Raw genomic sequence first — 27,397 nt, 5'->3', positions numbered from 1 at the left:
AACAATGGACCAGCTCTATACCCTCTAAGGGGTGCTTGAGGGTTCATGGGAGTTTGCCCAACCAATCCACATGTGTTTTGTGGATTTGGAGAAGGCATTCGACTGTGTCCCTTGTGGCATCCTGTGGAGGGTGCTTCGGGAATATGGGGTCCTGGGTCCTTTGCTAAGGGCTGTCAGGTCCCTGTACGACCGCAGCAGGAGCTTGGTCCACATTGCCGGCAGTAAGTCAGACTTGTTCCCAGTGCATGTTGGACTCCGGCAGGGCTGCCCTTTGTCGCTGGTTCTGTTCGTAATTTTTATGGACAGAATTTCTAGACGCAGCCAGGGGCCGGAGGGCGTCAGGTTTGGGGACTACACGATTTCGTCTCTGCTCTTTGCGGATTATGTTTTCGTGTTGGCCCCTTCAAGCCAGGACCTTCAGCATGCACTGGGACGGTTTGCAGCCAAATGTGAAGCGGTGGGGATGAAAATCAGTACCTCAAAATCTGAGGCCATGGTCCTCAGTCGGAAAAGGGTGGCTTGCCCACTTCAGGTTGGTGGAGAGTGTCTGCCTCAAGTGGAGGAGTTTAAGTATCTAGGGGTCTTGTTCACGAGTGAGGGAAGGATGGAATGGGAGATTGACAGACGGATCGGTGCAGCTTCTGCAGTAATGCGGTCGATGTATCGGTCTGTCGTGGTGAAGAAAGAGCTGAGTCGCAAGGCGAAGCTCTCGATTTACCGGTCAATCTACGTTCCTACTCTCACCTATGGTCATGAGCTTTGGGTCATGACCGAAAGGACAAGATCCCGGATACAGGCGGCTGAAATGAGCTTTCTCCGCAGGGTGGCTGGGCGATCCCTTAGAGATAGGGTGAAAAGCTTGGTCACCCAGGAGGAGCTCAGAGTAGAGCCGCTGCTCCTCCACATCGAGAGGGGTCAGCTGAGGTTGCTTGGGCATCTGTTCCGGATGCCTCCTGAACGCCTTCTCGGGAAGGTGTTCCGGGCTCGTCCCACAGGGAGGAGACCCCGGGGAAGACCTAGGACACGCTGGAGGGACTAGGTCTCCCGGCTGGCCTGGGAACGCCTCGGTGTCCCCCCAGAAGAGCTAGAGGAAGTGTCTAGGGAGAGGGAAGTCTGGGCATCTCTGCTTAGACTGCTGCCCCCTCGACCCGGCCTCGGATAAGAGGAAGAAGATGGATGGATGGAGATCACAACCCCTTGTGCAGTAAAAGAGGAGAGGTTGTAGCACCTAATAATGTAATAACTACCGTTATTGTAATAACTGCCAATAACGCAATAGATTTTAAATTCTTAATGTCATAAAAGACAATAATGTAATAACTTTTCTGAACTAATAACGTAATAACTTTTTGCCCATAATGTAATAAGTTCTTACATTATTGGATTGCTATGACATTATTGGCTGGGTTAAAATAATTAAAATTGTAATAATTGGAGCCAATAATGTAATATATGTATACTCATGTCACCGTGTGTACCCATTTTATTTATTAAGTGTTAGACTTACATTCCATAACTTACCCTTACTGTTGCTTCTTCCAAATAGCTGCTTAAAAACCTGACCAATCCTGACCCCTGAAATCTGAGAAAACACACAAAACACACTCTTCTGTTAGTTGTATGCAGTTTTACAACATTTTGTCATTTACTGTGAGACTTATGACCATTTCAGATTATTTGTTGTAGGTGGCAGAGAGGCCCTATCATATGGACCAAAATTACAGGAAATGAATTGACATAATCCATTATTCAGTCCTCCATTTACATCCCAATAAGGGTCTCTATGAGACCTCTCTAAATTCTACCCCTAACCCTATTTCACAAAATGAACTAAAAAACTAAAACTGTATTATTCCAGCTGGATATTGATATATGATTTGGAACATACTATGACATCATGTGAAGTGTAAATGTCAACTACATCATTTTGATGTTTTAAGATAATCATGCCTTTCCATCCCAATAGGGCCTCTAAGAGACCTCTCTTAAACCTAACCATAAATAATCCTAAATGCACAAAGCAGACAAAGCTGCAAAAACAATGTTAGGTAACATTTCCAACCTGGTAACTTAGCTACTTTTATCTATAAGATATTACTGTATAATTCAATATTACTGTGGATGTTTCAAGCTATTGATCCTGCAAATTCCACTACAAAATGTTCAATGTTCAATCTGTGTAAAATATGAAAGCTTGGGAGTTAATACTTGTGCTTTGGATATGTCAAACTGGGGGCTACATCTGAAGTAATTGGTGAAGCGGCTTACTTGTATCTTTTTCCAAACCCAAGATCTATGAAAAATTGCCATACAATGTGTAGAATATAAATGCTTGGGAGTTGAGACCGTTGCTTTGGATATGTCAACTGGGGACTTTTTTTATTTGGCCATATCTTTGGTTTGGGAAAAGATACAGGTAAGACCCGTCATCCATTACTTCAAGTGTAGCAAGTTCTACAATAAACTTCAAACCTATTTTAGAGAAACACAGTTTAGACATATTTAGGGTTATAGTCTCCAAGATGCCCTATTTTCTTAAAAGGTAATTTTCACTGTATCTTTCATAACATAACAAATATCTACAGTTGTTTGTAATTAATAATGGATTGTGTCTATTCATTTCCTGTATTTTTGGTCCATCTGATAGGGCCTCTTGGCTAACTTCAACATATACAAACCCGATTCCAAAAAGGTTGGGACACTGTACAATTGTGAATAAAAACAGAATGCAATGATGTGGAAGTTTCAAATTTCAATATATTATTCAGAATACATAATATTCAGATATGACATATCAAATGTTTAAACTGAAAAAATGTATCACTTTAAGGGAAAAATAAGTCGATTTTAAATTTCATGGCATCAACACATCTCAAAAAAGTTGGGACAAGGCCAACTTGTTTACCACTGTGTGGCATCCCCTCTTCTTTTTATAACAGACTGCAAACATCCGGGGACTGAGGAGACAAGTTGCTCAAGTTTATGAATAGGAATGTTGTCCCATTCTTGTCTAATACAGGCTTCTAGTTGTTCAACTGTCTTATGTCTTCTTTGTCGCACCTTCCTCTTTATGATGCGCCAAATGTTTTCTATGGGTGAAAGATCTGGACTGCAGGCTGGCCATTTCAGTACCCGCATCCTTCTTCTATGCAGCCATGACATTGTAATTGATGCAGTATGTGGTCTGGCATTGTCATGTTGGAAAATGCAAGGTCTTCCCTGAAAGAGACGACGTCTGGGTGGGAGCATATGCTGTTCTAGAACTGTCAGCATTGATGGTGCCTTTCCAGATGTGTAGGCTGCCCATGCCACACGCACTCATGCAACCCCATACCATCAGAGATGCAGGCTTCTGAACTGAGCGCTGATAACAACTTATATTTTCCTTGTCCTCTTTAGTCCGGATGACATGGCGTCCCAGTTTTCCAAAATGAACTTCTTATTTTGATTTGTCTGACCACAGAACACTTTTCCACTTTGCCACAAACCATTTTAAATGATCCTTGGCCCAGAGAAAACGCCTGCGCTTCTGGATCCTGTTTAGATACGGCTTCTTTTTTGACCTATAGAGCTTTAGCCGGCAACGGCGAATGGCACGGTGGATTGTGTTCACCGACAATGTTTTCTGGAAGTATTCCTGAGCCCATGTTGTGATTTCCATTACAGTATCATTCCTGTATGTGATGCAGTGCCGTCAAAGATTGTTCCAGATTCTCTGAATCTTTGGATGATATTATGCACTGTAGATGATGATTACTTCAAACTCTTTGAAATTTTTCTCTGAGGAACTCCTTTCTGATATTGCTCCACTATTTTTTGCCGCAGCATTGGGGGAATTGGTGATCCTCTGCCCATCTTGACTTCTGAGAGACACTGCCACTCTGAGAGGCTCTTTTTATACCCAATCATGTTGCCAATTGACATAATATGTTGCAAATTGGTCCTCCAGCTGTTCCTTATCTGTACATTTAACTTTTCCGGCCTCTTATTGCTACCTGTCCCAACTTTTTTGGAATGTGTAGCTCTCATGAAATCCAAAATCCAATATTTGGCATGACATTACAAAATGTCTCACTTTCAACATTCAATATGTTATATTTAATTCACAATAGAATGTAGATAAGTTTATGAGAATTTTAAATTATTCCATTCCTTTTTTACTCACAATTTGTACAGTGTCCCAACGTTTTTGGAATCGGGTTTGTGGTTTCAAATGGCCATAAGTCCCAAAATAAATTACAAAACATTGTAAAACTGTGTGCCACTAACAGAAGAGTTCTAAGGACCATGCTGATAAATGTCTGACAGCATGAAGTCATGTCAAAACATTATTCACTTTTGTAAATAGCCTTTGAACATCAGATGGATGTACAATAATGCAATCTACCACAATGATTTCCCCCCGTTTATGACAAAAACTAATTACCATGGAGACAATGAGAGAGAACAATCTGATTACTAGCTACCAAGTTATGAGCCTTCTAGGATTGAAACCCCACCAATATGCTATCTTTTTTTATGTATTGCTATTAGACAGGGCCACTAGGTTACCTGTCTCCAAGTGTTTCTGTAATTTAATGTGACATTTAACAGAATAAAACAAAAATTACTCTTTGTACCATTGAAAATGAGTACAGCAATAGCCATGCGTTACTTTATCTTTTTTTAATTAAAATATTTATTCAAGAAGAGAGAGAGAGAGAGGTGTTTGTTTTCTCTGAGTTAGGACTAAGATTCAGGAGCCAGGATTAGTCAGGTTTTTGAGCAGCTATTTGAAAGAAGTACAGTAAGAGTGTTATGGAAGCCTGACACATACTAACTTAAACACACAGTGGTATAAGTATATAAATATATATATATATATATATATATATATATATATAAATATATACATACATATATTCTTACATTATTAGCTCAATCTATTACAATTTTCATAATTTTTTATTAACCCAGCCAATCATGTAATAGCAAGCCAATAATCTAAGAACTTATTACGTTATGGGCAAAAAGTTAATATGTATTGGTTCAGAAATGTTATTACATTATTGGTAAGTTATTACATTACTGACTTTTATTAAATTAAGGATGGGATATGTATTATGTTATTGTCAGTTTAACTGTAGTTATTACATTATTGGCTGTTACAGGGGTTTCCACGGTTCTTTCATCTTTTCACTTGATGAAAAAGTCAGTTATCGTCCCCTATACTGATAGTTATTTTATCATTGTCATTCACAAATGACAGAAAAACAAATGTTGTTGTGACATTAAATTAAATAGCTTTGTCAGTCTAAAGTTCATCTTCAGTCTCGCTAGCAATTGCTCAATTCTTATAACTATTCCAAGTAGTAAGTTATATACTATAAATACTAGTAAGCCTATTACTGGCTAATAAGCTGTTAAAACGGCCAGTGGCAAAAGCTATATAGTTCACAGATGCTATTTGTGGTTGAAGTAAACTTAATAAGAAACGTTAGTCATTTTAACACAATGCTTAATTGTGTCAAGCTAAATATTCAAACTTGGCGTAATGTTGAGACGCTATACCGACACTTGGTACATGTATAGGTAAGTGGTGTAGTGTTCAAAGACAAAGGCTGTCACATAGGAGACCCTGGTTCGAATCCAGCAAGGGCAACAACATTCATCAATTCTAATCGCGGGCCTTTTCTTGTTTAGTAACTGTCAGTTTTCTTCACTTCCTCACTCTCTTGTTGCTGCAGGCGTTCAGCAGGGCCCACCGCATAGGTCAGAATAAGAAGGTGATGATCTATCGCTTTGTGACACGAGCCAGTGTGGAGGAGCGGATCACGCAGGTGGCCAAGAGGAAGATGATGTTGACCCACCTGGTGGTGAGGCCCGGCTTGGGCTCCAAGACTGGCTCCATGTCCAAACAGGAGCTGGACGACATCCTGAAGTTCGGGACAGAGGAGCTCTTTAAGGACGAGATGGAGGCAGCTGCTCGGGCCATGGGTTCACACCAGAAACTGTGTAAGAATAATGGTACGCACACTGACTACACTGTGTTACAATTCCTTTCTATAAATTATTATTATTATTATGACAGGTGCAGAAGCAGACAGACAGAGTAGAGCAAATTTCAAGGGGTCATGTGGGGTTCAGAATTGTTGCTGCAGGGAGAAGCATTTTTTAATGTTTTGAACTGAACATACGACCAATTTGCATTCTTCTTACATATTCTGTCCTGGTGTTTATTCCAGGGGACATTAAGGAAGGAGATGAGGGCAGTGTGATCCACTATGATGACAATGCCATCTCTAAGCTGCTTGACCGTAGCCAGAATGCCACGGAAGACACAGAGATACAGAACATGAATGAATACCTTAGCTCCTTCAAGGTGGCCCAATATGTGGTCAAAGACGAGGATGCTGAGGTGAGAAGACACACACACTACTCACAGTCAGTATAGGTGTCTAGGACTGGGTCTGTCTGAAGCAGCTTACACACCGGAACCGTCAACCGCTGCCTCGATTACTTTCAATGAATACGCGCACAGTATTTGGTCCTGCCGCCGAAGATCAACTCTGTTCAACTTTTCCCTCATGCCGCCAATCAGAGATGGTGCTTTTGTCACTATCGCAACAATGGAGGATTTAATAATGCTGGAGTTAAATTACACAACGTCAAATAATTATAAAGATAGTAACAAAACAATTTGGTCATAATTCCGTTGAACGAAGGAAGGCACATAAATGTTAGGCATGTTGTTTACGTTTGCCATATTTACGAGAATGCATCAGGTGTGCTAGGCTACTTCTGTTGCTATAGTTACACTTTCAATGTCCGTTCCGGGGGAAACTGAGTTTATAATTTTTGTTCCATACAAAAAAGTTACGTTTGCGGTTAAACTATGTCATATTTATTCGGATCACAACACGTACCAAATGTGATTACTTAACTTAGTTATGTACATATTACTAATTGAAATTATTATATTACATACTTGGCGAGCTGATATGACAAGGCAGAGTAGATGTTGAACTAAACGTGAATGACAGCCCAGTGATTCGATCCCCTGAAAAAACGCTCAACATTTCTGCGTCTTTGCATGACGCCCTAATTGCCGCCGATGATTTAAACAGAAACAAGGCGTTTCGACCGGCAGTTGCCGTTTCTAGTGGTGTATCCTCGCACAATATGGTGGCTCACAAAAATAGTCACCCACCTTGGACCACATTTTATTGTGTTATAACACATGGATATATATATTTTCTAATTGATTTAATTAGGAGTTTTTGGCACTGATCAACACAAATAAATCTACAAATTGTTTTAAATGAATTAGAAATAGATTACAGACAATACATTGATTGCATAAGTATTCACCCTCTTTTGTCAATATTTGGTAGTGGCACCTTTGGCAGCAACTACAAGAAAAGTAATTTGTTTTTATTCTTCATTGACACAGAGAAATCAACTGAGACTAAGACGTAATTTACAGTAGAGACCTGTATTACAGCAATTAAAACACATACAAAATGGTGGTCTCACTGACTAATGGTCTTCTCAGCCAGATACTCAATTTCTGAGGATGACTTGTTCTAGACAGACCGGTTCTGTGCTAGACAAATTCACTGTTCTGCCATATTCTCTCAATTTCTTAATATTGCACTTTACTTAGGTATGGAGGATATTCAATGCCTACCCTGATGAGTGCTTTTGAAAAACTTTATTCAGGATTTCCATTGAATTTTCCTTTGTCTTTATTATGTAGGTTTTATTAGGACATTTTATGTGGATCAGTGGCCGAACAAACCCTGATTAAATTAATTTTGTGTTGGAACACAATAACACGTGGAGAAGTCCAATGGGTGGGAATACTTTCGAGAGCCAAAGTGTATGCATATGAGTATTCAGGGTTGTCTCAATTCAATTGTCACTACTTTCCAGTGTGTATTCTGCAACCAACCCATTTTACCAGGGATCCTTATTCCGTTTTCTCACTGTGTGTGTTTGTGTGTGTGTGTTTGTGTGTGTGTGTGCGCGCAAGCACTTGTGTGTCTGTGCTTTTTGTGTGTATGTGTTGTGTGTGTGTGTTTTCAGGAGGAGCCCCAGCGGGAGATCATTAAGCAGGAGGAGAATGTGGACCCAGACTACTGGGAGAAACTCCTCAGGCATCACTATGAGCAGCAGCAGGAGGACCTGGCCAGGAACCTGGGCAAAGGCAAACGAATCCGCAAACAGGTCAACTACAACGACACCTCTCAGGAGGACCAAGGTTGGCCATCTACTGTACTCCACACATATTGGCTGCTTTTATGTTCTGGTTTAACAGGAATGGTATGCTTGTTTGTTACCCTCCTGCTAGTAAACATTCTAGTGAACTTAGCTTTTCAGTAGTACACAGTATACCTCTGGTATACCCAAGGGGCACACTATACCCCCTGTGGTTGTATGTTTACATCATAGCAGTTTGCTGGAAAATAGTCTCAAATGTTTTTATCCCTTTAGCTGTACAGCATGTGAGTTGTGAGGTGTTCTTAAATAGGCATTTGAGACTGAAGGGGAAACATTTAACCCATCTAAAGCCAAAGCACACTCAGAGACATGAAGTGTTGATGAAGTGCCCATACGGCCAGGACAGTGGCTGGGAGGACAGACAGAGTCCGTGCTGCAGGTGTGCATGCCCACTGTAGCGGTCTGCAGTGCCAGGCCCCCCCCCTAGTGGGCCCCTGCAGAAGTGAATGCACTGTGCTGTTTCTCTCTGATCTGATCTGTGGCTCAGAGTGGCAGGATGATCTTTCAGACAATCAGTCCGAGTACTCCGTGGGGTCCGAGGACGAGGACGAAGATTTCGAGGAGAGACCGGAAGGTGGGTGTCAGTGAGACCTGCGTATTCACTTCGTTTCAGATAGCTAACTCTCTCAGTGCCTGCTCTGCGTACATGGTCCTGGAACCTATCTTTGGTAAGACTGTTGTCGAGGCACCTAGCTAATAATGGTGGGGGGCTGTTTCTCTGTAGGTGGGCGCAGGCAGTCTCGCAGGCAGCTGAAGAGTGACAGGGACAAGCCTTTGCCACCCTTGCTGGCACGTGTAGGGGGCAACATTGAGGTAAGGAAGGAAGCAGTCTGGTTTTAACTAGGCAATGTGTGTATGTGCATTGATTTCACTAATAGGTATAATGCCCTGTGCCATGTGCCAGGTGCTGGGGTTCAACGCCCGACAACGGAAAGCCTTCCTCAACACCATAATGCGCTGGGGCATGCCTCCTCAGGACGCCTTCAACTCTCACTGGCTGGTCAGAGACCTGCGGGGAAAAAGTGAGAAAGAGTTCAGGTACTTACAGCCCGTCTCGTACAATGGAACTGTTCACTGTTACATCCATTCAGATGCACAGCCTTATTTGAGCAGAATAACTGAGTGTATTATGTCACCCTGTGCCTGTCATTGTAGAGCCTACGTGTCACTGTTTATGAGACATCTTTGTGAGCCGGGTGCAGACGGGGCAGAGACCTTTGCAGACGGGGTCCCGCGAGAGGGGCTCTCCCGCCAGCATGTCCTCACTAGGATCGGGGTTATGTCTCTGGTCAGGAAAAAGGTACACATCTACCATTCATCCAAAGACGCTCCTTGACAACACTAATAAAACCCATCGGAAAGCCATGTTAGCATCCAAACTGGGTTGAGAACCCTTTTGTAGCCCATGTTTAGATTAACTGACTGATTGATGTTGGAGATATGTGCTCTGCTAACTGACTGATTGATGTTGGAGATATGTGCTCTGCTATTAGATTGTTAATTGTGTGCCCAGGTCCAGGAGTTTGAGCATGTCAATGGGAAGTACAGCACTCCAGACCTGATCCCAAGTGGACTGGAGCTTAAGAAACTGACGGAGAGTCTGTCCTCTGATCCCAACACCCCTGTTCAGTCCAGCCCCGCAGCCACACCCCAGCCTCCTGGAACTCCTGTCCCAACAGGTCAGTGGCATCCTCTCAACATGTTTAGTGTCTGTGTGTGCTTGTTTTACTATCCCTATGAGGACAAAAAGGCTGTTTATGGGGTAAAAATATTAATTGCGGTTAAAGTTAGGGTCAATAGTTAGGGTTAATGTTTTTTGCACTTAGGGACTGTTTCTGATTGCCTTGTTGTTTCTACAGAGAAGACAGATTTGATCTCAGGGCCTGCCGATGAAAAGGACCCCATAGAACAAGAGCCCAAGAAGCTACCAGAACTGGAGGTCTGAGTTCACTTTTCTGAAACGCTTTACCCTCTCTTCCCTAATAATTATTCTATCCACTGTCTTCCTAAAAGCTCATTCTTAATACATCTAATTGAATGTTTCTTATTATCAATACACCTTTTAAATTGCATGTTTAAACTGTCTTTTCTTTTTAACTTTTTAAACCTTCTCCATCTGTGATGGTTGCCTTTAAAGATTCCAGTCAGTACAGACTCATCTTCTCAGGAAGAGAGGACAGATAACACTGCTGACATTGATGAGACAGTGAACGGCAGTAGAGAGGACAAACCAGTCACTTCAGAGGACAGTGAAAGAACAGACGCATCATTGATAGATGTGACAGAGCCATCCTGCAATGCTAAAGAGCCTCAGTCCAAACAAACAGAGATGCCATCCAGTCAAATCTCACCAAAAAGTGAGTGGTGCTTGAACAGACATGATCCGGTGTTATAGAACGTAGACTCCTGTGTAATACAAATCAGTCGTCAGATTCCTCTGATGTTGTCATGTGTCTATCATTAACTCCCTAGCCGAGCCATGTCAGGAGACAGATAAGCCTTCAGCTAAATGTGACAGTGACCCTGCCATAGCCAAACCGGTTGAGACTGAACTGAAGCCAGGTATTTGCAGAACAGTACAGTATAAAAATCACATTTGTGGTCACTTTTAGTAGCATAATTGAAAAAGAAATGACTATATTACTGTAGGTGAAAGTTTTTGATAAAGGAGGAACTAAAAAATATATGCTTCTCTTTTTTCTTAGCGCTTTCAGACGAAGCAAAGAGTGAGGACTTGCTAATGCCAGAGGGACGGCTGAATGGAGAGAAGGAAGTGCATGACGAGATGGAGGAAGTCCGGAGGGAATCACTGGAAAAGAACGGCTTCAAGATGAGGTTCATGTTCAACATTGCTGACGGAGGCTTCACAGGTGAGCGACGTCCAGGAGAAACAGGTGAGGTGTGTGAACTCGACATATTCTGATCCAGTGGGTTCCTCTGTCGCAGAGCTGCATACCCTGTGGCAGAATGAGGAGCGAGCTGCGGTGTCATCAGGGAAGATGTATGACATCTGGCATCGTCGCCACGACTACTGGCTGTTGGCAGGCATCGTTACGTATCCTTCCGCTTGCACCTAAAAGACCTGCTTAGAACTCAGCGCACAGTAACACACTTGTCTGATCTTGAAACTCTTGTTGATGTGAAGCCCTTTTACTGTGTATTTTTTCCTTGATGGAGGAACATCAGACACGGCTATGCCCGCTGGCAGGACATTCAGAACGACCCACGGTATGCCATCCTCAATGAGCCCTTCAGGACCGAGATGCACAAGGGTAACTACCTGGAGATGAAAAACAAGTTCTTGGCTCGTCGCTTTAAGGTGAGACACTTGTTGTTGTTATGCAAAGCTAAAAATGAATCATGAGAGCCATAGCGTTTTCTTTTTGTCAAGCAACTTTAACAACAGCACTGAACAAAAAGAACATGTGTTAACTTATTAAGCAAACGTTTTCAGCAGGCGTGTGTAGGTAAATGAAGGCCAGGTGTTTTGAATTTAGTCAGTCACTATACTGATTAGGCTATTATTGTTCCGAACTGGGTTGCCTACCCCTGGCAGAGTGTCTTCTGCTTCCTTTTAATTGGTTTCTTATTAAGAGCTAGAAAACCTAGTGAAGCGAGTTTGCTACTAATCAGTTACTTTAGTCAGCTTCACAGGAGGGGTGGATACCGTTGGACCTCCATGGAATGAATTTGACACTTTTCATTTACAACATTAAGTTCTCCGCTTTCACATACCCCATGAATGACTAGGTTAATGAAAGGTTTCAGAGACAGTTGAATTGCAGATAGACAACACATAAAAAAACCTAGGACAGGTGGATTTACAGTTATATACTCATTAGTTACAGAACTTTACAAAACCAACAATCAATATTCAACATTGTTATGTGTTTTAATAAAACATGGTTTCACAATAGCTGGTCACAAAGGCCTTTTTACATCAGCAGTTGTCACCAATTGCTTATTCAGATACTCAGCCTAAATCCCCAAAGAGCAAGAAACAACAAGAAATGTATGCAAAGTGGCTACGACCAACTCCCTAGAAGGGCTAGAAATCAACTAGAAATAACAAATGCACACTCATTTCTAAACAGAGGAGAGATAAAACAGCAAGCAACATTCAATCTCAACCTCCTCCCCCATATCTTTCTCCCTCTCTCTGCTAGCTGTTAGAGCAGGCTCTGGTAATAGAGGAACAGTTAAGAAGGGCAGCATACCTGAACATGACCCAGGACCCAAGCCACCCAGCCATGGCCCTGAACACTCGCTTTGCTGAGGTGGAGTGTCTGGCGGAGTCCCACCAGCACCTGTCCAAGGAGTCTTTGGCTGGCAACAAGCCAGCCAATGCTGTTCTGCACAAAGGTGTGTCTTCTCTCAGTGTGTTCACAACAAGACTTAAAAATGGCCTTAAAACTCCGGTCAGGTTGAATAATAATTAAGTGCTGCATCATCAGTTGTAGATAACATTGGATGGGTTAGTGCAGTCAATGTCAGTGACTGTGTTTTGCGTGTGTTCCAGTACTGAACCAGCTGGAGGAGCTGCTGAGTGATATGAAGGCGGATGTGACACGGCTTCCCAACATGTTGTCCCGGATCCCTCCGGTGTCAGCCCGTCTGCAGATGTCAGAGAGGAGTATACTCAGCCGCCTAACCAGCCGCGGAAATGAACCTCCGCCACAACAGGTACTGTAAAGGGTGGGAATGTTGTTTTCCTTTTGGATTGTATTTCCTACATTTACTGTCAACGTGGTATCACATTTTTCTTAAGATAGCATTTATGTACAATATATCTGTTATTAGGTTGTGACTGAGACTACATAGTTCAATTTGGGTCCTTAGGTAAAAGTAGCTGAGAACCACTTTGATGTTCGAGAAAAGTTCAACAAAGCTGTAATGTCTATTGGTAGCTTATTGGTTTATGAGAAAATCTGAAGGGAGTCACATTTGGTTTATATTCCAACTTGACTTGTCTAGTCTATCTAGACATTTTCTTTCCAAATGTATTAATGATATACATTTTATTAGACCTACAGTTGCATATAGCATGCTCAGCCTTCTTTGTTTTACTGTCCAATCATTATGCTTTATATGTATCAGTGTAAATTACCAGCTTTAAAATAGAATTACTACATTGTATACACTTTAAAAATGATGAAATAGAAATGTAATGGAAAGAAGATGAAGCCCAAGCTCCATCAATTAATCACATTTATTTTATAAAGCCCTTTTAAGATTAGTAGCACAAAGTCCTATACACATACCCAGCCTAAAACTTCAAAGGAGAATGTTAATAATTCTTTCTAATTTTGTCTCTATTCTCCAAAGGTTTAGATTTAAAATCAAACAATTAGTATTAGTATAGATATCCAGATTTTACTTATTGGTGTACATTTCATCATTTAAAAGTGACAATACTTTATATACAGATATCAGGTTGGCTAGCACATCAATACAACTGTGCATGTGTTGCCTTTTTAACTAACATTATCAGTGGCAACACCATGACATTATTAGCGTAAGTCTGTGCAACTGAGATATGAAGTAGCAGTTACCCTTCTCGCTGGTCTCAAATTGCTCCTTACACCTCACCTTGGGCCATTGCACTGTTTATTGCTAAAAAGCATTTAGATCTAACACCTTACTAGTCTTTAATTTAGTTTATTTACATAAAAACAAACAGTAATAAATGTCATACATCTTCCCTGATGACACAGCGGGTCGCTCCTCCAACACAGACTCCATCAAAACTTCAGTTTGAATTTCCCCTCAGCTTAGCTTGGTCCTCAGTAAGCTATAGCTAGGCTTTTTAGATACATTTATTTTATATTTATTACTGTTTGTTTTTGTTTTCTATTGTTGTCAAGTGTTCTTAAGTTTCTTGAAAGTTGCTTTAAATCCCTTTATTGTAATGATTATAATTGATATTATTAAAACCACCCATGCAAAACACTCCATCCCCAAAATGAAGAAGTGTGGTAATGGAAGCATCACGCTGTGGGGATGCTCCTCATCAGGAGGGACAGAACATCCTGTAAAAAAGCTGAAAATTGAGCTTTGAGTTGGTTTATCCTGGGAAGATTTTCACTCTGTAAATTCTATAAAGATGTCATAATTAGCAAACAGAACCTTTGGGAATATTTCTACACTGGGAATATTTGTACATGACACAGATAAGGTTTGGTTTGGGTCTGTTTGTTTAGTATGGAGTTTTAGTATTGGATTCTGTCATTCACACAATTATGTATGTTGTGGACTCTGCCTCCAGCCATTTGGCCAGGGATCCTTTGCCTGTTCCCAGATGTATAGCACTGGCTTTGGGGGCAGCTTCCGGGGGCCAGCAGGAGGAGCTATGGTCAATTACAGCCAGATGCCCCTGGGACCCTACGTCAGTGGTAAGAAGCCTGTCTCTGCATGATTGTAACTGTAAGATGTGTTTCACCTGAACATAAGTGGAAGGAAATTGCATTATAAGAGGGATTACTAAGATTTAATATTGCTCTGCTTTCCGTTCCAATAATATATTTGGTCATAAATATGTAAAAGGTAATAAATGTTTTATGTGTATAATTTCTTTGCTGAGCACTCTTTGTTTGGTATCCCTTCATCTCATCTTCAATCCTTTCCCTCTGGGGCCCTCTCTTCTAGTGTCCAATGGCCCCCCACCCCCCTCTAGCCACCTGGACAAGAAATCTGTGGACCCCCTGAGGGATGCCGCCACCCCTGACCTCAAGTCAGGCAAGCCCAGTGATGTAATCTGTATTGAAGATTAGGTCAATTACCCCAAAACTGATCTGGAGTCAGCCCAGTGATGTCAGCTACTATATCAAGGATTGGAGAACCCCCCCGCCCCTACTGCTTTCAAAATCCTACATGGCCAACCCACTAGAGAACTCCCAATGAAGCTCTCTGTCTATGGATCAGAGGATAAATGTAGGAATATTACACTGATATATTTATCGTATCAATTGCACTTCTATCTTGAGGATTCTTCAACATACTTCATGCACAGAGCTATATGCTTTAATGAGTCAAGCAGAGGAACTGTTTATAAGGATGTGAGATTCAAATGACCTCAGATGCCCCAACCTCTGCTAATTGACATGAGTAAGGAAAGATGTGGGTTGTGTTCCCGTGCATGGCACGTCATCAACTGTGCCATTGTACACCAGACGGGTATTAGATTTATCTATACATGGTTAGCTGATATGTGAAATTATATGTATAATACCTATCTAGACATTGTAAAATCTGGCATGTGTCAGCAACCTCTAAGCAGTGCAACAAGACCATGGTGATCTTATAGAATGACTGGAACTGCCCTTTCTGAAGGGGAAACTCTTAGCTATAGGAGTGAAAGTCCACTTACTGAGCCAGTTGGAGGTGCCAATGCTTCCAGTCTGCTGTAATGAGACTCATCTGTGGATGTCTGTTAAATCACTTTAGGCCTGGCAACTGTGTCTTTTCCTTCTGCGTTCATCATTGGCCAATACAATGTATATTGGGACTGACCTCTGCTGAAGCTGTGTGCTTTAGCTACGTAGAAATAGAAGGAGAATAAAACTGCAAAGGCATAAGGCCCCCATCCTACAATTATAGAGAGAATAAGTGGGTGCTAACATAGCAGACAATTCTCTGGTTACTTTTACTACTATGTGTTTGTTTTATAGTTGTATGGCAGAGTCTAGAGTTGGAACTTGTAAGAATGAGTGACTTTAAAGATGTATAGATGCACTATGCCTCAACCCCTAAAGACTGCCATCTCCTGCTTCTGGAGTAAGTGATCCTGTTACTGAGCTCCATTAGCTAAAAATATAAGTGGATATCGAAAGTCTATATATCCTTATGGAAAGTGCATCTTTGTGTTTATGTAAAGCCTGACAAGTCAAGACAAAATCACGTCGGACCATTTCTCACCTTTAATAAGATCAACCAACAATATTTAAGTGAATAAATACATCATTTCTCAGAAATAATAACGATCTATGCCCTGGTTGCAGTGTGCACACCCTTAATATTTGGGTTTTCAGTGTTCAGATTTAACCAATCACATTCCAAATGTATGAAGATAATTTGCCTTGAAATGACATAATTTGAAATGCTTCTGATTAGCCCTAAATTAAATCAGCTGATTTAGTAGGATTTCCTTTAAGGTTGCGTACTGCCATGGTCCACAAATAGCTAACAGAAGATCTACAGGATTGTATTATTGAAAGGTGCAGAACAGAAGGGGGATATAAAATGATTTTAAAGGCATTACATGTTTAATGTACACTGTGAAAACCATCAGTAAGTGGAGGCAAGATAGGCTTTGGTCAGTATAGCGGGACAATGAATAGCCCCAAATATATTTTCATGCAAACCCTGCAGGCCTCTGTCAGGAAACTGAATTTAAAGAAGAATTTTATCTTCCACCACAACAACAACAAAAAGCACACAGCCAATTCAACCAAGGAATGCCTTGCAAAAAGGCAGAGCGATGTCCTGGAATGGCCCACTCAGAACTTGCACCTTAATCCTATATTAAATGTGTACACTGATCTAAAAAGGGCTGTGCACAGAAGATCCCCTCACAATTTGACTGAGCTTGAACTCTTCTGCAGAGAAAAGTGTGATAACATTGCAAATTCCGTGTGTGCTCTGTTGATGGAGAGCTATCCAAACAGACTTACTGCTATAATCCAAGCAATGGATGCCTCCAAAAAGTATTAATTTTAGGGTGTGCACACCTATGTAACCAAGGCATTCACATTTTTTTAGTTTTTTTTCCTAATGTTTCAGAGAAATCATACATTTGTTTTCACTGAAATATTCATGGTTACAAGACATTATAAAAATGTGAAAAAAATGTCTGATGAATTGTCTTGATTTCAGCCTTCACATTAACAAAAGTTGCATTTTCACTAAAGGTGTGTACACTTTTGATATCCAATGTACTAGATGTTCTCTCTAGTAATGTAAATAGTTCAAGAGACTGCTGTTTATTTTGCCTTGCATATTCATTGTGAATTTAACTCATACATGCATACAACTGTAACAGACTGGATTAACAAAAACAATGAAGATCAGATCAAAGTTACAGTACATAACATCTGCGATACAGTTTGAAACCATTTATTCCTTTCAGATGTCTTGAGGCTAGCCTGTGTCAGCGATTGGTACAGCAACTGTATTTATTTAACATTTGAATGTGATTTTGGCTGATAAGCCAAACCCAGGGGTGTTGACCGGAGTATGTGTGCTAGAAACACTCCTGTCCATCAAATGGTTATAATATGAAGCTAATTGTCTGCTGGATGGGAGGGATTATGTTGCCTTTAACACAACAGTTATAGTGTAATTTCTAATAGTTGCCCATAGCCCCTACATCCCTATTCCATTGTAAGACATGAAAACATTAAAGCGCTTATAACACTATGCCACCTTTTGGCCTAGCTTTCATGTTTTCCATGAAATGTGTATTATTGTGTGTTCTTCATGTGAAGGTAAAGTGTTATTTCAGTATTTACTGCTTTAGTGCCACTTAAAAGAGGGCTGCTCACTCCATGTCCTGGATGGTTAATGTCCCAGAATTTATGCTTGATAATCTTAATTGGTGGGAATTGGTTCCATTAAGAACTGAGGGCTGTGGTTGAATAGATAGCTAGATAGAAAATAATATTCATAGATATTAGCGGTCAAGGACCAAGGTTGGACAGCCTTAAAGTAAAAATATCAAGCTTTTTTTGTTTATTTTTTTAATATGATTTCCTTGGTTGGTTACTGTTTATTGCATTAGTGTTGTGAGGACCTAACCATATCAAAGCGACAGCGTGGATTCACTTGACACTATTGTTCATTCCATCTGTCTGTAATTGTCTTAAGTGAAACTTCATTTTTACATGTTCAAACAGACTTCAATGTTCAGATTTTTTATTAATCTGTGTATTGACTCTTCTCCTTTAATACCTTACATTTGTTACTTGCTTATTATTCTCTCAAAAACTAGAGGCATTACCTGTTTGTATTGTTTTTATTGACAGTAGAACTTTTTTGGATGTCTTGAGAAAGGATTTATGCATGGACTGTCCTGAACTGAAGAGATTCCTATATACAGGGTGTGATTGTAGCTTTGCTCTATAGGCTTTTTGTATAATTGCCCTGAGGTGCTCAGTTCTCCAAACAGTCTGCCTGTGTCTGACTGCCTTCATAGACAAAGAACTTTAGCTTACCTGAGTGCAGTTTCACACAGCATTGATTGACCCCCTTAAAATTCCTGATGCAACAATATATAATGGCCAGTTTAGGATTTCCCACAAACAGAATACATATAATTTCTTAGACTATTATTTTGCACCCAATTGAGTGAGTGTTTATCAGTGCTGTCAGCCTATCACTCAATTTGTAAGTCTTATGAGGTTGCGTGTGGACTAGCTAACATGTGTGTTTGGATGGTTGGGACAAGAACAACACCGTGTCATTTATGGGATTACCATCACTTGACAGCCGCATATAACAAAACTATTAAATACTAAGAGTTCCAATGTTTTGTCTCGTTTTTACTCTTATTGATCATGTATTTAACTACACAGTATGTGTGAGGGAACATGAATGTTGCAGTATTGTTGCCATAAAACTGCAGTGTGCACACATGGTGTGCTCAATCAAATCCACGTCTGTTTCCTTGTGGAGTGCCGAAGTGACTATGAAATCAAATTGTTTAAATTAAATGCAATCAAACTGAAGTCAGTATGAATGTAATGTGTATGTAAGAAGGCTTCAGTCTAATACTATAAATATATTTACAATATACTATGTACATGCTTATAAACAAGGCTTCAAAAGCTACCAAAAGACCCTGGTGAAGGGACATTTGTTGCAGTGAATGCACAGCATGTGAAATGTTTTGTATGAATGTTCACTTTGGTAAAGAAAGAGAAGGTTGTTTGGTGTAGCTAGCTTTGAGAGAAATTGAATTTAAGCATTGTTATAATGGTACAGATGTTTGTTCAAAATGCAAATGAACGAAACAAGTGAATTGTCATCTTTTACTTTGTACTTTGTGTATTTGTTCAGTGTTTTAATAAATCCTCTCGATAACACGATAACATGGATTATTCTTGAATTTTGGTGGTATATGCTCTCTTTTGGTTTTAATGAACAATCACTTAATAAGTAAGCCTACGTAAGTCCTTTATAAAAATCAATTTGTATTCATTGTTGAATCTTCTGGGGGAAAGCAAATTACCTTGTCCCACTGATATTGTGTAGAGGTGTTGTGGCATTTTTTGGAGGAATTTAAAGATGCCTTTTATTTTTATCCTACAATCTGAAACAATGATGAAAAGGTGTTCTTCGGCTGTCTGCACAGGAAAACACTTCCTGGTTCCCGGAAGAACCATTTTTTGTCCCAAGTCTAAAAGTTATGTTTACAAATATGTGGAAAGGTTCAACAGGGAACCAATTTTTTTTCTAATTGGAACAAAAGTAATCCTAATCATTGCTCCATTCAAACAATTTTTTTATTCAAAGTTTCCAGTCCATCAATGAGGTTTGATTAAAAGGTCTTGTGAGACTATTCAAGAGGTAGTTGGTGGTTTTTTGTGCCCCTCCACATGGGCACCAAAAACATCCCCTTTTATGAATATGTATTTGCCACCTGCTAAAACAGTCTTTAGAGATGGACATATTTTTAATCACTAATTAAGTAATTTGCTCCATTTCAGGATATCCTTATTTACTGAAAATATCTGTGGTGAAAACATCGCTGCTCTATTTTTACATGTGGTACAATGTTATCATAATTGCAATAATTTTTGGTTAATTAACAAGTTAAGTAGGAAATTAAGCTATCATATTTATTAAAGGAGCCATTTGTAAGATTTCCATGAAAAATTATAATTTCATTATAAAAGGTATTGCGGAAGGATTTTATTTGAAATAGAGTACATTATTTGAAAGCGAGCTATCCAGATTTCTCTCCCTCACCAATAGGATATAAAAATAGGAATTCCCGACCACTTGTTCTTTAATGTTAAGAGGAATTCCAAGCTAGCTAGTTGTTATCTTCTGAGCTCTGAAGGCTCAACCTAAGAAGTCATTGGGTCTTTCCTTTGCAACTAGTCTAGGACACATATTCACAAAAAACTTTTGTCTGCTCCATCATAGTTATACCACTGGCAGCATAAGCTATAAAAATGGGAATATCAAACCACAGGTTATATAATGTTTCATAGATTGCCAAGCTAGGTAGTTATCTAACGGCTAAGGCTGTCTGGAGTCAGTGTTTCTGCTCTCCCCCTTGTAGAACCTAGAGGGTTTGATCTGTAAAAAAATTCAGAACTTATTGAAAAATGAAATCCCATGACCAAACTCCACAGTAATTCAAGAGCGACTTGCACACAATACTGCTTTTAAAGTTAAAAAAGCTAAGACGATTGAGTACATGTGAACAATAAAGTTTCATTTTTAAGTTGACTTTCTGTTGCTCTGAGTGAAATCCACTGGGTAATATTTAGCTGCCTAAAAAAGGCAAATGGAAAATAAATTAAAAAGGAAGTAACCACCTCAAATGATGTCAAGAAAACATTCCAGAACAGAGTGTGCAGGGAATGCATCAGTATAGGTCCCTTTGTTGAACTTTGAGTGGAACTGAACTTGCTCAGAAATATTGTTAAAGAAGATGAATGGACTGTAGAAAAGCTTTTTTGATCTCTCAAGATGTTTGCTAGTATGGTTTAGAGTTAGATTATAGAACTGCAGGCTTTTTAATGGGGCCAGACCTGTTACATAATCACATCCTGATATCTGCTAGCAGTCCAGGTCATTCAGTCGTACAGTGAATGTGCTTGGTAGCAAAAATAGAGCCCTTGATATAGGTCAACGGTAAATACATTCAGCCAATCACAGCTTTTACTGTAGGCCTACATTGTCTCCCCCTGGCTTGATAAAGCAACCAAAATGTGCTGTAGCTATTTATGAAAAGAAAGATATGCTTGGACTGGCATATTGTATACCTGATTTCCAATGTTTTCTCAGTGACAGACATTACTTATTAGCATTCTGTGCAAGTGAACACCATCCATAAATGAAACTGATCTAATTTTAACATACCATTCTAGTAGGAATCTTACTGACAAACACCTTACTTAATTCCATATGTTCCCTAAGTTCTTGATGTAATCATTTCATTAAAAATGATTTCCCTTTTCCCTTGCACTCTGAGTGGGACATGTGCCATACTCTAGAATTTCTATTGGCCAATGCCAAGACTTATTCTCTGTTACTGACCAATCATGGCTGAGAAAGCCCTTTGCCCTGCTTTGTGCTGCTGTCTGTTAAGCAGCAGGGGGTAGGATAGTGTAGGAGGGACGGAGTAAGCACAGGAGGGGAGAGAGACAGGGCAGAACATTTTGAAAAAGAGAAAGGAGAGAAGGACAGAACTAAAGAACCGAGAGGGAGTGGGGAGGGAGTATGGGAGCCTCATTCTGAATGCCTGCTGTCCTGAGCAGAGCAGGGAAGAACTTATTTTTGTGTTGGAAAGTAAACAGTGCAGGATATTTCCACTCTGTTTGGCCAGAGCCTGGAGCCTTACAAGCTATAAAAGTAGACAGGGATATAATTAGTTTTCAGGAACCAGTCAGTATAACAGCAGGAAGTTCAAGGGAGGTAACCAGGATTAGAGTCCACAGGGAAGCTGGTCGGAGGAAATACAACTGAGGACAAAAAGGTGAGTGTTGTATTTTCATTTTATTATTGTACATATATTATCCCTTTCTTCTTCTGCTTTCCCTTTTTATGTTTCACTCTAAATGGTCACCAAGCAACAAAGACAAGAGCTGTCAAAGTGGCCAGGGATGGAGCGGGGGTAACGGGATCTATTTTGTGCTCTCAGTCTCTGTGTTCGACATAGTTAAGGAGGAGAGGACTGCACACAGCTGGGTGGCCTCTTGTTTGAATGCACTCTTTCACAAATCATTACACCCGGAATAGTCTTCAGTGGGAACTACTGTATGTTAGGACACTCTAAAACCATCAGACATTGGTCCAGGAACCAACATATTCCATGTAGGCCCAAACATGCATAGATGATGACTGTACATTGACTCCAGTCATACCAGTACATTTATGTAGTATAGATACATACATTTTCTTACTGGCCCCCTATAGGAGTTGACATTGCAAATGCCATGCTCTTACCAAGTAAGCTACACAGGACTTATGTGATGTATATACATGACATATGCGATACTGGCCCACTTCCATAGCCCCAGGATGACACAGGAGTCCCCATCTAGCCTTAGCTCGGGGTCTGCTGAGGTACAAAAGCCCTTCACTAGATTCATTTCACTCTGCCCTTTAAACAAAGGAGAGAGATGATGACGAAGTGATTTGCATTTTGAAATGGTTTATTGTATCTCCCCCTCTTGCTGGCTGTTTTTCATATCAATCATAACATTCAAATTCCATTCCATCCATGCATGGCTGTCAAAAGTCATCTGAATAGGACACCACTCTCCTGTCACGATACAATACACAGTGGATTCCTGCCCACATTGGGAAGCCAATAAGTACTTGCAGTCGTATAAGAGTTATTGATTGCAGTTGTATAAGAGTAGTTGGTTGGTATAACGGAGGAGCGTTTAGATATATATTTATAGTTATTACATACTGCATATCTTCTTTGAAATGTAGTTGTAGATAAACAAGGCAGTGTTTGGCATTGAACTGTTTCGTTTTGGTGTCTTTTGCTGTTGTCACCGTATCACTTTCTTATGCCAGCTGTATGCTTTAACTTGTATTCACATATTTATAACAGTTACATACAGATAAGTGCATCAAAGAGACAGCTCAGCTGTATTGTTAACAAATGATCATGCAGATAAAGCTAGAAACTGAGCTTTCATTGGCCAATACAAAGATTAATCAGTTTAGCCAATAACAGAGATCATAATCAAGAGTCTGGGAATAGGAAACCCAGATCAGTCAACATGCTGTTTTAATCATTCTAATCTCCGAAACACACCTATGAGGTGTTATTTTTATTCAGACTTTTATATTCAGACATATTTAAGAGTAGATGCAAGTGTTTGTGACTGTTAGAAAAGGAAAGATTCACCATAAAAAAAGTTCAGGGACTACCTGAACAGTGTACTATCGTAACAAATACCAAAACATTGTTCTTTTAAATAAATATTTCCTTTAAATACCTATCATTGTGATAGACAATTGGTTAAGCCAACTACATTGGAAATTGATCTTGGTTACAATTCACATCATAGCAGGTAAGAAAAGCGTAATAACACTGAGACTACACATATTGTCGTGTATGTTTTCCCATACTCCAAATGTTATTCTGAGGTGAAAGTATAGAATCTATGATTTTATCTCAGGATATTTGTGTTTCACCATTTAAGAATAACAATGCATTTAATACATTGTTGCTCTATTTCAATGCATCAAAAATAATTGGGTAACATTACTATTATGTCTAAATTAAGGAGACAATAACTGCATGAAGTCTCCAACCGATTGACCCCATCAGATTCTGGGTGTCATTTCCGGTGATGCTCAGCTATTTAGTGCAGCATTTTTGCCTCAGAAAATGTAAGACATTCATTAGAAAAATCTCTTTAATTGCTATGGCTGTATTTTTGGGGGCAATGTCTTGCTGGTGCTATCCATACAGTATGTCAACAGAAAAAAAACTACACTTTGGAACGAATTCTGCTTCCATGGGCAGTTACATCATCGATGAAGATAAGTGAGTAGGTTCCAGTGGCAGCAAACATGCCTTAGCCATAACACCCCATCAATCATATTTCACAGATGTTGTGAAATGCACCTGCAGTACTCTCTGTCATCAGCAATAGAGCACTGTGGGATTGTGAGTAATATGATAACATTGACTACCGTCATACACAGGTCAGAGCAACAATTTCTACAGTGGAGAGCAACTGAAGGTCAATGTGTTTTTGCATGAATAATGTATACAGGTCTGCATGTCTACAGTCTATGATGTAGACACCATCTCAGTACTCACTCATAAGTACAGTATCCAGTAGATTACAATGGAGCTCAGAATTGGAGAAAAACTAACTCCGTTTTGGTGTATGATTCATTCTACTCTGAGCTAAATCTGTCAGTCAGTTACAAGTCCTTATTATAAATTAATGGCAAGAGTTGGTTGGGACTCAAGTTTTTTTAAACACTCCCACTCCTAGAGCTCTGCTTTGACAGCTACAGAATTAATGGGTCGTCTCACACCCTTATCTCTTGATACGATGGTTAACATTAATATTCAGAAGAAGCAGGCAAGGAAAGCCTTGGATTGATGTCTTCCCAGGCATTTGTTGTCTATGAATCTTGTTGAAGAATATGTCTATCAGAGATTATGGAAATTTGGAAACAAGTGAAATTACCCTCCAAAAACTCCATGGAAACCCTGGATAAAAGGATATGTGTTAGATGCCTTCTCTAAGAATTCCATCACTGTTTCTTCGGAGTCTACTCTCACTACCATCTGCCGCTCGGTACTTTCGTCCATTGATGCACCCTGACTCCCTCACGCTGTCTGAATAATGACTGGCCAGTCTGGACCTTGTATGTACCCACCACTGAGCTCCAGTTTTCTTGGGTAAAACAGCACATTTAGTTCAGTAGATCCTTTCCCACTTATGGTTAAATGAAAATGCATCCAGCATGCAGTAGCACACTGTACTCCCAAACATTAAATAGTTTGACAATCTGTGCTTCCTGACTGGTATTTTGTCATCAGCTTTTGGATTCAAACAGATGGTAGATGAATAGACATGTAATGTTTTGGAAGTGTTTTGGAAGGCAAAAAAGAAGGTATATAGTAGCCATAATCCATAAAACCCAACCATTCCAATGTGCTCCTCTTTATTCCGGTTAGGGTATGTTGGTTTCTTGTCAGTATGGCAAATGAATGTATATATTTGAATGTTATTTGTGGTCGGTGAGTTCTTAGTTGTGGTCGTAGAGACACACTAGGTTTGGTACTAATGTATTTTGTAAAAATTATTTATCGTTATTAAATAAAAAATAGTTAAAACACGTTATCAGCCAGAAAAATAAATTAACCATTCTAGAAATTCACAATGTGGAAACCCGACCATAACACATTTATGAGCTTGTTGGACATCCCATTCCATTATAATGCCCCCCCCCCCCCTTTGTAGCTTTAACAGCTTCCAGTCTTCTGGGAAACCTTTCCACAAGACTTTGGAGTGTCTCTTTGGAAATTTGTGCCAATTCAGCTAAAAGAGCATTTGTGATGGACAAGAAGACCTAGCTTTGCAATAGCCGTTCCAATTCATCCCAAAGGTGTTCAATGGGGTTGAGGGCAGGGCTCTGTGCAGGCTACTAAAGTTCCTCCACACCAACCTTGCCGAACCATGTATTTATGGACCCATCTTTGTGCACAGGGACACAGTCATGCTGGAACAGCTTTCCCAAAACCTTTCCAAAAAATGTGTACCCAATTGTCAACATAAATGAGAAAAATGTTACTCTGCCGCTATAAGCAGTAATTTATGGTCATGATTACAGAGCTGTTTCATTTATTGGTTAAAAATAACTGTAATAGTTTAGAAAATACATGTACAGAATTAAATGTGGTGTGCTTGCTAGCTTGTTTAAATTTAAAAAAAATTACGTCTTTATGCTGGGATCGCCAAACAATGTGAAATAACGTTGGTTTGTTCACTCTAGCTTGAATTATACAATACATAATGTTTTAGGGTTAATTTGTGCAAGTTATGCACATTAGAGTCACAGTTGACACATTTTTAGTTGACAAACATAAAGGACTTTGCGACAGCCTAAACATGTGAAAAGGTTGATGTAATCTCACTGACCTGAACATTTTAGGATTCATTAAAATGAATTATATTAATTGGACTAAGTAAGATAGTCACAATTAATAACATCATGAGCACTCAGGCTCATTGATGCGCAAGGGAAGGAGGTGATACCAACCGAAGGTCTACTGTGGCACAAGTCACTGAAAATGTTGTTGATGGTTATGGGGAGGAATGTGTCACAGCACACATCGCACACTGCTGCGTATGGGACTGCATAGCCGCAGACCGGGCAGAGTGCCCATGATGACCCCTGTCCTCCGCCGAATGCACCCACAATGGGCAGGTGAGTGTTAGAACTGGACCTGGGTCGCCTGGTCCAATGACTCCTGCTTTCTTTTGCATGTGATGGCACCAGAATGTACTGTGGGAAGATGACAAGCCGGTGGAGGGAGTCTGATGCTCTGGGCAATGCTCTGTTGGGAAAGCCTTGGTCTGGGCATTCATGTGGATGTATACAAAAATAGAACAAGGAAGAAGTCGATTATGTATTTGACTGCTATCTAATGGATTTGGACGAGGGTGATGTGAATTCTTGATCCTGGTCAGGACCCAACCATGCGGTCTTGGATTAGCCGGAGCTCTCGTAGTGATTTGAATGTGAGGCCTTTAAACAGTAAATTGTCGGATCAGAGAGAAGATGAGGGCATTGATTACTTTTTCTGCATCTCTGCATTTTCTGCCCCAAAATGTTTACAGCAGTTGTACTGGAGGAATTATGGGACTGTAGATTTCTTAGCTGATTCTTAACACTTAATGTGTTCTTCTCCGGGTGCTGGTCAGGGCTCAGATGATATATCTGGATATCTGTAAAAGCTGTTTAATGACAGTCAGTAGTAAATATGGCAGAGTACACTATATAGTAGACTATATACCATAACACAACCTACAATACAAATGCTATAACAATTGTGTTACAATAACATAAGTTCCACTGCACTAGATGGAACAGTAGAATGCACTCATGTAACACTACAAAGCGTTATGGTTAGTTTACACTACAGCATCAACTTGCATATAGAATCCACATTGAAAATACTCTACTTAAACTCACTAGATATACAGCACATATATCCTTAGGCAGGGCTCCACAATAATGATGGCCCGATGGCCCCCAACCCGTAAAAAGCCATGTCAGACTAAAACAAGAAATCAAGTAAGTCTAGTTCAGCCGGCCCGCAATAAAATGTGTTCATCATGGTTGCCCTCTCGAGAATCGAACCCTGGTCGCCCACTTGAAAGGCATTGTCGTTAACCACTATGCCACCGAACCATAA

The 27,397-nt window shown here is 40.1% G+C and overlaps 2 protein-coding genes across 13 annotated transcripts in view; both read left to right on the top strand.

The window, feature by feature from the left end:
- The window catches only part of chd5 (chromodomain helicase DNA binding protein 5), a 48,138-nt gene extending 29,810 nt beyond the window's left edge, over positions 1-18,328 (top strand). For 3 of the 6 annotated variants that reach the window (XM_010881716.5, XM_010881713.5, XM_010881718.5), the window contains 18 exons: positions 5,727-6,006; positions 6,225-6,397; positions 8,068-8,242; positions 8,750-8,836; positions 8,987-9,075; positions 9,167-9,300; positions 9,418-9,562; positions 9,776-9,941; positions 10,122-10,201; positions 10,400-10,619; positions 10,735-10,824; positions 10,968-11,132; positions 11,209-11,317; positions 11,449-11,581; positions 12,429-12,624; positions 12,782-12,945; positions 14,528-14,654; positions 14,908-18,328. In XM_010881716.5, the coding sequence (XP_010880018.2) occupies positions 5,727-6,006; positions 6,225-6,397; positions 8,068-8,242; positions 8,750-8,836; positions 8,987-9,075; positions 9,167-9,300; positions 9,418-9,562; positions 9,776-9,941; positions 10,122-10,201; positions 10,400-10,619; positions 10,735-10,824; positions 10,968-11,132; positions 11,209-11,317; positions 11,449-11,581; positions 12,429-12,624; positions 12,782-12,945; positions 14,528-14,654; positions 14,908-15,032 (2,658 nt within the window). In that variant the 3' untranslated portion in view covers positions 15,033-18,328. Of the gene's footprint in view, positions 1-5,726; positions 6,007-6,224; positions 6,398-8,067; positions 8,243-8,749; positions 8,837-8,986; positions 9,076-9,140; positions 9,301-9,417; positions 9,563-9,775; positions 9,942-10,121; positions 10,202-10,399; positions 10,620-10,734; positions 10,825-10,967; positions 11,133-11,208; positions 11,318-11,448; positions 11,582-12,428; positions 12,625-12,781; positions 12,946-14,527; positions 14,655-14,907 lie in introns of all 6 variants that reach the window. The other 3 variants (XM_010881714.5, XM_010881715.5, XM_010881717.5) reach the window with 3 other exon arrangements.
- Positions 18,329-21,644: 3,316 nt separating this feature from the next.
- arhgef10la (Rho guanine nucleotide exchange factor (GEF) 10-like a) overlaps positions 21,645-27,397 on the top strand; it is a 203,312-nt gene continuing 197,559 nt past the window's right edge. For all 7 annotated transcript variants that reach the window (XM_034287227.1, XM_010881719.3, XM_034287226.1 and 4 more), the window contains exon 1: positions 21,645-21,967. The gene's annotated coding sequence lies outside the window, so the exon portion shown is untranslated. The remainder of the gene's footprint in view (positions 21,968-27,397) is intronic.

This window comes from Esox lucius, chromosome 17 (assembly GCF_011004845.1).
Source record: "Esox lucius isolate fEsoLuc1 chromosome 17, fEsoLuc1.pri, whole genome shotgun sequence".
NCBI classification, from domain to species: Eukaryota; Metazoa; Chordata; class Actinopteri; order Esociformes; family Esocidae; genus Esox; species Esox lucius.
The sequence above is the reverse complement of the archived record's forward strand: the minus strand, read 5'-3'. Positions and strand labels throughout refer to the sequence as shown.